The 12,334-nt window shown below is 39.6% G+C and overlaps 1 protein-coding gene across 2 annotated transcripts in view; it reads right to left on the reverse strand.

Annotated features, from left to right (window-relative positions):
• Window positions 1-12,334, reverse strand: part of LOC108718083 (splicing regulatory glutamine/lysine-rich protein 1) — a 41,437-nt gene that overhangs the window by 8,829 nt on the left and 20,274 nt on the right. For both annotated transcript variants that reach the window (XR_001935967.2, XM_018265680.2), the window contains exons 3-5: window positions 8,386-8,522; window positions 6,718-6,750; window positions 6,069-6,275 (exon numbers count right to left, since the gene is read on the reverse strand). Coding sequence is in view for 1 of the 2 variants with exons in the window: in XM_018265680.2 (XP_018121169.1) it covers window positions 6,069-6,275; window positions 6,718-6,750; window positions 8,386-8,522 (377 nt within the window). In the remaining variant the exon portion in view is untranslated. The remainder of the gene's footprint in view (window positions 1-6,068; window positions 6,276-6,717; window positions 6,751-8,385; window positions 8,523-12,334) is intronic.

Raw genomic sequence — 12,334 nt, forward strand, 5'->3', positions numbered from 1 at the left:
AAAATAGCAAGTTACATAGATACATGGTCACTGCAATGTATTTTTATTTTCCTTTTTTAGCTGGATTTGGGTACTCTGGTACCCAATATTAGTGTTTTTGCATCTGGATTCTGACTCCTAGGGGGTTTAAAAAACTGTAACCACTTAATCAGCCAATTTGCTGTGCCTCCGATTCACAGATTTTCCATCTGGACAGTCTTCTGAACAGCCCCAAGTGGTGCAAAACATACCCAGAAGGTATGGGTTAAATTGTCTCAGTATGGGTATGTACGGCTCTCAGGGATTTGCTGCATTTACAGCTTAGATCTTCAGATGTGCCATGAGTTGGGTAACAAAAAAGTGGGATTTTGACTTACTAAAAAAATCCTTTTCTAGTAGGCTCGGCCTGTCAGTGCACAAATTAGGGGTTTGCATACCTCCCAAAATCTTGGAAAGAAAAAGAAGGGCAAAAAAGTTGGCACTCGTAGAGCGGCAAATTTTTTTATGACCATGTCCATTTTGTGGCCACACCCCCTAATTACCATGTTCAATTTACAAAATTTGGCAGGTTATGAAAGTTTGAACATATTTCTTTTTTTTTCTAGTTATTACAGTTTTGCTAACGAAGGTGAATTGCCCTTTAAGCTGTGAGTCTAACTTCTCCCAAGGGACCTGTTATCTTATATTGTTACCATTACTTATTTGATTATCTCGAAATTGTTACAAAGTATCTTATCTGCTGCTGTGGCTGTTCTGGGCTCTCTGCCAAAAGCCAATTAAGTTAGAAACTTTGTTTCTTTTTCTGGCTGTTCAGTGCACAGAAAAGCGAGACTTTTCAGTATAAATGAGGGACTGCGGGTTGAGCTGTCAAAAGAGGGCCTGTCCCTCTAAAAACAGTTGCGAGGTATGGGTTTGTTTGCCTTCATATCTGGACGCAGGACAAACTTCTCAACTCCTCTCTATGCTTTGGGCTGGCTCCTCCTCCTCTTCAGTTTGTTGCAAAGTAAAGGAGACAGCAGCAACGAAGAGGAAGAGTTGATGGTAGAATAGAAGGCATAACAAGAAGCATGCTGCATAACCTAATCAGACAGGGTTGGACTTACTGCACCAACAGTCCAGGTGCACGAGAAAAGGATTTTCGGTAAATCCAAAATCCCCCTTTCTCTAGCGGCCCTTCTTGTCAAAGCTGTCCCCTGTAGGGTGGGTCTTTAGTCCCAAGAAGTTATGACAGCTTGCAGCACCTTGTGTATGTAGACTGCCTGTGCTGAATATATGAGGCTATAAAACATAGTGAATGTGTGCATTGACTCCCATGTGGCTGCCTGGCATATCTGTTCTTCTAATTCTAGTCGCCCTTGTGGAGTGGTTGCCGTAACCTATATTCGGACTGGTTTGTACTTGGTATAGGCGTGGTTAATTGTGCTATTGAGCCATCCGGCAATTGTCCACTTCGATACTGCCCTCCCTGGCGATGGGCCGTATGTGACCAGTAGCGAGTCGGACCATCTGTAAGGGGCTGACCTGAGTGGACTTCATCTTGAACTTCGGTTTTCTCAGAGGGTGAGGCTTTTTAGGTTTAGTACTTAGCCAAATGTTCCCTCCTTTTTCTTGACCAGAAACAAGTTTGAGTAATAGCCTCGAAACTGCTGTGAGTGGGGAACTCGTGCCACTACTCCGGCAGTGAGAAGGCAGTGCTGCTTGTTTTACTGGATAGTCTCTTGGTATTGTAGATGGTACGAACCTGTTTGGTGGTGGGCCGGATAAAAAAGGTAACCGTCTTGTATGACTGATAGAACCTCGTAATCTGACGTGTTGGCCCACCATGTGGCTATGAAGTGTTGTAGCCTGCCTGTACATCTGGGCCTGCTCTCATTGGGTCATGCAGATGTGATTTTTATGGGGGCTTACTGGTGGTCTTGCTCTGGTGGGCCATGATAACTTCCCCCTGCTACGTGATGTTGATGGTGAGGTGCTTCTGTGGTTGGTGTTCTGGAATCTATTATAATGATCATTGCGTGGCCTCTTGAACATGGGCAAGAATGTGCTCTTACCGCCTGTTCTGTCAGAGAAGACCTGCTTAAGATTGGGCCCAAACAGTTGCTCACCCATGAATTTGAGGGATAGTACTCTTGATTTGGGTGTGGAGTTCCCTGAACATTGCCTCACCCATAGGGCTCTCCTAGCTGTAACCTTATTGGTCGATGATTTCACTGCTAATCTAATAGTATCCATCTCTGTGTCTGCGATGAAAGTTAGGGCTGAGTTGATCCATTGTAGCTCGGATACCAGCTGCTGGTCTGAGTCTGGAGGGTTTGCGATCAGTTGCCAAAAAAATCACTGTCCTGGCCATGTCCAGAGATGCTGTGGCTGGTGGAAGTGGCATGCACGAAATTGTTCCTGAGGGGGGTGGTTTCCATTTTGCGATCCATGTGATCTTTTTTTTTTTAACAATTCAAGTTTATTAAGTATATCAGAATAACATCAGTATGACACAGGTAGGTATCGCAAAGTCATATTGCAACGGTACACTCGATGATAGCATGTATAACATACAGGTTATAAGCCTCAGCTAAACTAACACCTTGCTGTATCTACCTTGTGTATTGGGTAAATGGGTTGTTAGGTGGTATAGGAGTTTGTATATGCGACTGAGTTACATACCCACTTGCCACAAGGACTCATACTTATACCTTAACTAACAGGGAGGGATTTTTAACACCTGCTTAAGATAACTAAAGAATATGTGAGAATCTTTGGCACTTTATGTGATTCATTGCTTCACTGTACCAGTTGGGGTGGACCTTCTAGTAGATTACAAAGGGGTTATCTAAAATTAGGAATAACTAGATCCCTGTATATTCTTCATGTAATCGCATATTTTGCCCTATACTGTGAGAGTTGGTTGAGCCTCTAGCCACATGTCCCATGTCCTTTTAAACTTTTCGGGGCATCCCCTTCTAATATATATCAGCTTGTAAAGAGGGATTACTGAGTTAACTTGCTTCTGCCACATGCCAAGTGATGGAGGGTCTTGGGCCTTCCACTTCATAGCTATACATTTTTTGGCCGTAGTATATAAGATTGCTAAGAGAGTTCTTGTTGCCCTTGTTGGGACCAATTCCTCCACTTGGTTAAGTAACATAATCAATGGGTCAGGTTTAATTGGGATACTTATGACCTCGGATGTGTAATCAGAAACAGAGTTCCAGAATTGTTGGATTTTGTCACATGACCAAAACATGTGCATAAAATTTGCCGGGGTCTGGTGGCATTTTGGGCATTCCTCCGAGTATTGCATTGAGATTTTATGTAATCTGGAGGGAGTGAGATAGGTCCTATGCAGAACCTTAAATTGTAGTAATTTGTCTCTAGCTGCAACCAGATACTCGTGGTGTGAGTCCAGAATATCTAGCCAGACCTCCTCAGTTATACTAGGAATGTCCTGCGACCAGTGACGAAGAGGAGTAAGGTCTGAGATTGAGTACGATAAAATTAATTGGGCATAAAACGTAGACAGTGGTTTAGTGAGTTGAGGGTTGTGCACCCCATCTTCTATGCGTCTCGAGGATGTGTCTACGGTGTGGCCCTTGACTTGAGCGGATAAGGCATGCCTTAACTGGAAAAACCTAAATAACATATAGTTCGGGACTTGGAACTTGTCTTTGATCCATGTGATCTTTGAATGCAGCATCCTCATCCTAGTTTGTCCAACAAACTAACACTGCTGCTCAGGAAAGGGATATGTGCTATGGTTTTGACCATTCTGTGTTAATAACCTGTTTTGGATATTGGGAAGGTCCTGTTCTTTTTGGTTAGAATACAAATCAGTGGAGAGCACTCCAAGTGCAGTAGAAAAAGAAAAAATCTTTTGACACAAAGATTTTTTTTTTTTAGAAGATATACATAGAATATATCAGGGGTACCCCAACAATTAGTGGCCCAAAACCATATACAGCATATATTGGGTACGCACACTATGTATAAACAAAGGTGGCATTAAAAAAATTATTTTATACAGATTATAGCAATTAAAGCAAACAAACGGATATCTTATACAGAACAGTTTATACACAGCAATATTGCCAAAAATATACATACCACCTAGTTATAAGTTCAAGGCAAAAAAGAGACAACCCACAAGGGACAGATACACTTGCCAGTGATGAGAATGCCCCAACGTTTTGGCACTATAGACTTTGTCAAGGCCTCTTCTGAGTGTGTATACCCAATATCTGCTCTTTTTAGTTAGAATGCCATGAACTTTGTCCACGTTGGATAGCGTTTCAACCTCTTCCTTAATCTCCAGTGTTTCTAACATCTGTTTGAGTAATGACTTTATGGCATCTGGATGGGTAACGGTCCGACCTCTTTAGCTGAATCAGTCAGGTGTGGAAGTGCTTTGATCAGATTCACTTAATTTGCCTTCCTTACTGCCCTCTATGTCTAGTTCAGATCTATCTGAAGCAATGGAGGAGGAGGAATCATCTCTTTGCCTTTTACGAGAGGTTTTCTCCTTGTGTGATATAGAAGATTTAATAGTAGACTTAATCCATCCTATTAGTGCTTCTAGCTGCGCTGTAGGTGCTGCTGAAATGTTATATTTGGTGAAGAAATCACCTCTGTTTCCTGCTCCTCACTATGTTGTTGGGGGGCATTGTGGTTGTCAGTCCGTGTATACAGTATCCTGATTCTTGAGAAGGTTATGTTTGCACATCAAGTATTTATTAGTTCTCACTGTCTTTTTGTTGGCTGCCTTCCCTGTAGATGTTTTATTTTTTTTGTCTGCAGTGGATGGTGAACTGCCATCTTGTGGTCGTTAACTGTGCCATGGACATCGCTAGGCCCTAATAAAATCAAACGCGCTTGCCTGTTTATCCATTCTCTTATGTGGGCCGTATTGGTCTCTTCTATCTATTAATTAAGTGGCAGGAACTCCGAACTGCACGTTCAGATTAGGAGCTATGGGGTAGATTTATCAAAGAATGATGTTCTGCCACTCTCCATTCATTTCTATGGGATTTTGAAAGGCGTATTTATCAATGGGTGAAAGTGAAAGTTCACCCTTTGATAAATACGCCTTTATAAATCCCATAGAAATGAATGGAGAGTGGCGGAATTTCACTCTAGTGGCGGAACTTCCCTATTTACTTCACTCTTTGATAAATATACCCCTATGTTGGGTGCATTACCCAACAACCTTAGGTTGGTGATCTAGTTGGAAGAGAGAGTCGAAGTTCTTTGCTTGTCCAGCAATAAAGGATTTTTCCAAGCTCACCACCGTTTCTGGTTGCTCTGTGAACTCTTCTGCACTTGCTATTGTGTTATTAGACAGGGAGGGGGAGGGTTGCTCCACGAACCCAGCTCGTCTTAGTGCACTTGCTGTGTGAGGGGGGTTGCTCTGTAACCCCTTTATATCTCACGAACCCTTCACTTTGGCACCTGTTGAGTGGGCTATTAAACAGTGCTCTGCGAACCCTGTATATCCATGTACTACTCCTTATTATAAGGTAGTGAATAGCCCCAGTGCTTGGACTTCTCAGCTATTCCTTCTCATAGAATCCTCTGGAGTCTAAAATCTAGTTGTCCTAGAACATTACATAACATTATTAATATAAAATAAAATCTTTAGTAAGATAATCTTCTGAAGAGGAGGAGGAGCCAGCACCAGACATAGAGGAGTTGAGAAGTTTGTCCTGCCTCCAGATGTGAAGGATAACAAACCCCTATCATCTGCACTGACAGGAGGGGCCGATAGAGAAATATACATTTTGTGTAAAAAAAAAAAAAATGCATAAAAAGCAGCTTCACCAAGGCACCCTGTGGCCACATGAAACACGTGTGTATAGACAGTACTCATCATGTATGTCCGTGGCTGTACCAAACATGAATAGCGACTAATACACTGTGCAAAAGATAATTAGCAGTTGAATATACTATGGATAAAGCTTAATAGTCCATCATTTTGTAACCTTGCCTAAAAACAAGGTTGCATCCGATGTCATGGTAGACAGTTGCCTGGGTTATGTAAACATAGCAACTGTGAGACCCAGTGCTGATCAACAGATCAATACGGTCACTGATAAAATTACCTGGGAATTTAGGTTTCCAACGTATATGGTCCTCCTAATTTCGTCAACTTTTGTGGGGTCCACATTGCCCATAAGAGGGGGCTGTGGAAGCTCAGAAACTGCCGGTATGGCTGGGGTCAGAGCTGGTAGAACAGGGGCTAAAGTTGGTATAACAGGTTCCAACGGCGTGGCTAAATTTACTCCCAAGGAGGTAAGCGGAATGCTCAGCTAGCAACAAAAAAGAATGAAGTGAAAACACATAAAAAAAAAATGTATCAGTTTCAAATCAATTAAAATAACCTGAACATACCGCCACTTGACTGTGGCTTTCATTTAGCTTCTGGCAGGACAGGCAAACATGAAAGTTTTCTCCTCAGAATGGCTGCTTTAATTAGAATTCTTTTTCCCAAGGACTACATCACATTTTATCTACAAAATCAGCACCCCATATAAATGTATGTTGTTGTCTTAGAAACACTGCACACTGGAGACTTCAGACACACTAGGGAATAAAGATATGTGTATAGATTGTACAATGCATACTTTTACCCCGCAGGGTGTATGGACTTATACCCCGTATTCCACCAGCAATACTTGAATATAGGCAGACATGGGAGATGATGATCAGGAATAGGAGCATATTAATAGTTACATTATATAGGTTCCTTACCAGTGGCACTTCAACCTTCTCTCTTCTTAGGACCTAAAAAAAAAAAGTTATTTTAATTAATAACAAGCAAAGACTTTTAAGCAAAAGACACTAAAAGAATACACATAACACATGAGTCAGTATATGGAAAGACATTGCATGTGCATTTAAATTGGTGCCATCAATCTACAGAGGTAGATCTAGTACAGTGAAGTTGTAGTAGTACTTCTAGATACAGATACAGTTACTCTACAGCAGTGGTCCCCAACCAGTAGCTCATGAGTAACATGTTGCTCCCCAACTCATTGGATGTTACTCCAGGTGGCCACAAAGCAGGTGCTTATTTTTGAATTTCAGGCTTGCAGGCAAGTTTTGGTTGTATAAAAAACAGATATACTGCCAAACAGAGCCTCCTGTAGGCTGCTAGTCCAAATAGAGGCTACCAATAGCCAATCATAGCTTATTTGGCACACTCCCAGAAACATTTTACATGCTAGTGTTGCTCCCCAACTCTTTTTACATCTGAATGTTGCTCACGGGTGAAAAAGGTTGGGGACCCCTGCTCTACAGGTATGGGACCTGTTATCCAGAATGCTCGGGTCCTGGTGTTTTTTGGATAACAGATCTTCCATAATTTGGATCTTCATACCTTAAGTCTACTAGAAAATCATGTAAATATTAAATGAACCCAATAGGCTGGTTTTGCTTCCAATAAGGATTAATTATATCTTAGTTTGGATCAAGTACAAGTTACTGTTTTATTATTACAGAGAAAAGGGAAATCATTTTTAAAAATTTGGATTATTTGGATAAAATGGAGTCTATGGGAGACAGCCTTTCCGTAATTCTGAGCTTTCTTGATAATGGGTTTCCAGATAATGGATCCCATGTCTGTATAAGCTACTGTTTTATTATTACAGAGAAGAAGGAAATAATTTTTAATCAGAATTATTTGCTTAAATTGACACTATAGGAGATGGCCTTCCGGTGATTTGAAGCTTTCTGGATAACAGGTCTCTGGATAAGGGATCCTAAACCTGTGTTTGCTTAGGGGCAGATATATTAAAGATCAAATTGGGGAATTCAGCATTTTGATCCCCCCCCCCTTTTGACCTATTTTTCTTAAATGTTCCTGACAGTCAGGAAATTAACAACTTGACACATTAATCAAGGCAGCCATATTGGCTCATACAGATATGTGTTCCCCTGTGGTCAGTTTTCCTGCGTTTCACCACAGATGAGCGCAGAATGAAATGCAGCCTGTCTGGATAGTAGTAATTAGATCTTCATACCTTAAATCTACTAGAAAATCATGTAAACATTAAATAAACCCAATAGGCTGGATTTGCTTTTATAATTAATATAATTATATATTAGTTCAAGTACAAGGTACTGTTTTATTATTACGAAGAAAAAGGAAATAATCCTAAAGTGCTGGTGCTTTCTAAAAACAAGACCAGGCAAAATAACGTGAGATGGCGCCTACACACCAATATTACAACAAAAAAAAACACTTATTGGTTCAGGAATTACATTTTATATTGTAGAGTCAATTATTTGCAGTGTAAACAGTGTAATTTAGAAATAAAAACAACATCATAAATCATGACAGAATTCCTTACTAGTATTCTAGTATGCCTAGTATTCTATTGCCATTTTGACGCATAGAGAGCAAGGTGTAGCACGTACCGAAGCAAGGGAAGATGCAATTGGAGGGGTTGGAGTTGGTGCAGGAATAGGCAGTAAGCCGGCCCCAGGAAGCAAACTTGACAATGGCGGAGCAGGAGCCAGAAGAGAGAGCGCCTTTGCTTCTTCCGGTATTTTACCTGCGAAAGGGGCAAATATTAAAGTTAAAACTCGGAAGTGTAAGATGTAGTGAATAGTTTTTACTTTTTCCCTGGAACTAATAAAGCCATAAAAGAAAATGCACTAGCAGTTCCCTAGTACAAAAGAATAAAAAACAGATTTTTCTCTCTCCCCTACTAACTTATTACCCTACTCTTGTGGAAAACAAACAAAAAAAGAAAAAAAAGTGATCAAAACTCCATATATTTAATCTCATTATTGGAAAATTACTTTAAAAACTGAATAGACAATTTATTGAACACTTTGAGCTATGGGTCACCTGTACAGGAAACTTAAGGTTCATGAACCAAACGATATCAAGCATGGAGACTTTTCCCAGGGCGGTGTTTTCACGCTGATCGAAAGTTGTGTTACACAAGACAACCGTTGGTGTTGACTGCATCACTAATAGCACACAGAACATCAGATACAGAAAAGAAGAACATTTTTTAAAGTTCAATTCCCCAGAAATGTCAAATTTCCAAATTGTATATAAAAAAAACAAACAAAACAAAAACAAAAAAAGAGAGAAAGCAAATTAAATAAAATAAGGGAGGGGAAAAAAGGAAAATGAAGAAGAGGGAGACAACGTGCTTCTCAATGTCCCATGTTTAATCCGGCACACTGGCTTTAGCATTTCCTTAGGGTTACTCGACTGCAAGCTATAGAGATTACAAGCCAAAGATGCAGTGTTTAATATAAAACTCAGCTGATAAATGTAATGCCTATAAAGCAGAGTAAATAACATCATGCAGGACAGAAAAAGGAACGAGGCAGATCTCCTCCTGCACCTCCTAATAATGAAAGGATGTTTCCCACAAAGCAAAGTGGTCATAGAACTGATCCAAAATATTGGGGAAGAAGTAGACTGGGAAAAACAGGCTGATTCCACCTGAATTACAACAGTTACCTCTTACCATTGAGAAATAACAGTGAGGAGGGTGGTGAATGCTTCCTATTTAACTTTACTGCCCTCCTACATGTAAATCATGATGCCAAGTGCATGTATCAGGCAGCCAAACTTATAAACCCCAGCTTTTCTATCTTGCATCTTTTCACCAATGCAATAGCCTGCCATAAAGCAATGCCTGGAATTCCCTAAAATGCACAAAATAAAAACCCAGGTAAATACTTTAACAACTAAACACAAAGATCTGTATATTCCATTAATATGATCAAACAAGAGTAACTGGATTTAAAAAAATACGAAGGGGAACTAAAGCCTGACATCACTAAATGTGTAGAAAGTGATCTACTCATCTTTACGATGACCAGTTTTTAAAGGAGAACTAAACCCTAAAAATGAATAGGACTAAAAATGTCATTTTTTATTTGCTGAACTTATTGCACCAGCCTAAAGTGTCAGCTTCTCAATGATCCCGGACTTCAAACTTGTCGCAGGGGGTCACCATCTTTAGAGACACAGATCTTCCCTGCTAAACTGCTGTTGTTTCCTTGGGCTGGTACACAAGCCCAAAATATGTACAGCATTTGTAGCCTACTTCTTTAGTTAAGCTTTAGTTCTCATTTACGCTACGAAGATGGTGCCAGTGAGCTCCGCTGCACCCCCATTCTGGGGTAACACTGAGCAGGGGGGAGGCCTTTTGACCATGGGGGTTTAGTTCTCCTTTAAAGGAATTGTTCAGTATAAAAATAAAAACAGGGTAAATAGGCTGTGCAAAATAAGACATGTTTTCAATATACAGTGGAACCTCAAATTTATTTTTTTCTGGTCCCCTGGAAAATGTAAAATGGGGATTCTACTGTAGTTAGTTAGCCAAAAAATGTAATGTATAAAGGCTGGAGTGACTGGGTGTCTAACATAATAGCCAGACAACTACTTCCTGCTTTTCAGCTCTCTTGGTATACACTGACTGGTTACCCTGGCTACCAGGCAGTAACCAATCAGAGACTTGAGAGGGGGCACATGGGCCATATATGTTGCTTTTGAATCTGAGCTGAATGCTGAGGATCAATTACAAACTCACTGACCAGATATGTCCCATGTGGCCCCCCTTCAAGACGCTGACTAGCTCAGAGAGCTGCAAAGCAGGAAGTAGTGTTCTGGCTATTATATTACACATCCAGTCACTCCAGCCTTTATACATTACATTTTTTGCTAACTAACCATATTAGAAATTTTTTTTATTGTGCACAGCCTATTTTCTATTTATTTTTACACTGAACTGTTCCTATAAAGCTGATACCAGGGCTCACGTTGTAAAAGCATATCTAATGAGTGACTGAATGCCCACTTTACAGCATCGAAAGTTTCATATAAAAAAAATAACTTATTTCAAAAGTTCTCTCTTTAATTTTATGACCTTTACTTCCCCTTTAAAAAGACCAATGGGTAGATATCAAAATGTGCTGTGTCCTTGCTCTGATTATGTGCACTATGTTCTATAAGATAGAACAGTTTCCCTCTACTGCCATCAGACTCTACATTCCATATCTACACTGCTAATAACATAACAAAAGCATTTTATTTCTAATAAAAACAACTGAGGTGTATGCATAGCTATCCAGCAGATAAAAGGCCAAGTACCATATCCTATTTCCACCAACAAAGAAGCAAAAAACCAGAATAACTTGAGCAAATTCTGTTACACACAAACCACAGTCAAATTTAGAAGAGAAAAGAAATATCTTTCAAAAGCAGCCAGCTGTTTCCATCACCTAAAAACTTAGCCTCAACCCATTTGAAGGGGTAGTTCACTTTAAAGTTAACTTTTAGTACAGGCATGGATCTGTTATGCGGAATGCGCTGGACCTTCTGCATTAAAGATCTTTCCGTAATTTGGATCTTCACACCTTAAGTCTACTAGAAAATCATGTAAACATTAAATAAAGACAATAGGCTGGTTTTGCTTCCAATAAGGATTAATTATATCTTAGTTTGGATCAAGTACAAGCTACTGTTTTATTATTACACAGAAAAAGGAAATAATTTTGAAAAATTTGGATTATTTGGATAAAATGGAGTCTATGGGAGCCATCCTGTAATTCAGAGCTTTCTGGATAACAGGTTTCCGGATAACGGATCCCATACCTGTACATTATAGAATGGACTATTCTTACCAACTTTCCAATTGCTCTTTATTTTCTATTTTTAATTTCTTTGGACTAGCCAAAAAGTGTAATTGTTACATTTTTTACTTATCTTTTAATTCAGACCCCCTCCTGTTCCAGTCTCTTGTTCAAACCACTACCTGGTTTTCAGGGTAATTTAGACCCTAGCAACCAGATAGTGCTGAAATTCCAAACTGGATGAACGAGTTGAGCAAGAAACTAAATAATAAAAAAAACAAAACCAATTGCAAATTGTCTCAGAATATCACTCTCTACATTAAACTAAAAGTGAATGTTAAGGCGAACAACCCCATTAATAATAATAATAATGAACAGCAGCATCACACCTACAGCCCAAACTGGAAAAAGGTCCAAACTTTACAATATACAGTACTGCCATGATCAGAAATAATATACTTATAACTCTTCTCTGCTTTTGTTCTCTCTGCAGTTATCTTGTATATTCAGGGCAAGTACACAATACTGAAAAAAATACATTATTAAAGAAACATCTGTGAAAAGTTCTTTGAATTATAATTATTATTACAATAATAAACATTTTACTATTATGTTCTCTATGTTTTACTTTATTATTGTTAGCAATAAAAAGATTTCATGCCAATAAAGGATCACGTCTTTATTACATCAGGGATCCCTTGTTTCAGTCTCAGCAGGCGTGGGGCTCTAATGTAAGTACTTCAGGCTGGAGCAATTTTAGAGA

The sequence above is a fragment of the Xenopus laevis genome, chromosome 1L, assembly GCF_017654675.1.
Source record: "Xenopus laevis strain J_2021 chromosome 1L, Xenopus_laevis_v10.1, whole genome shotgun sequence".
Taxonomy (NCBI): domain Eukaryota; kingdom Metazoa; phylum Chordata; class Amphibia; order Anura; family Pipidae; genus Xenopus; species Xenopus laevis.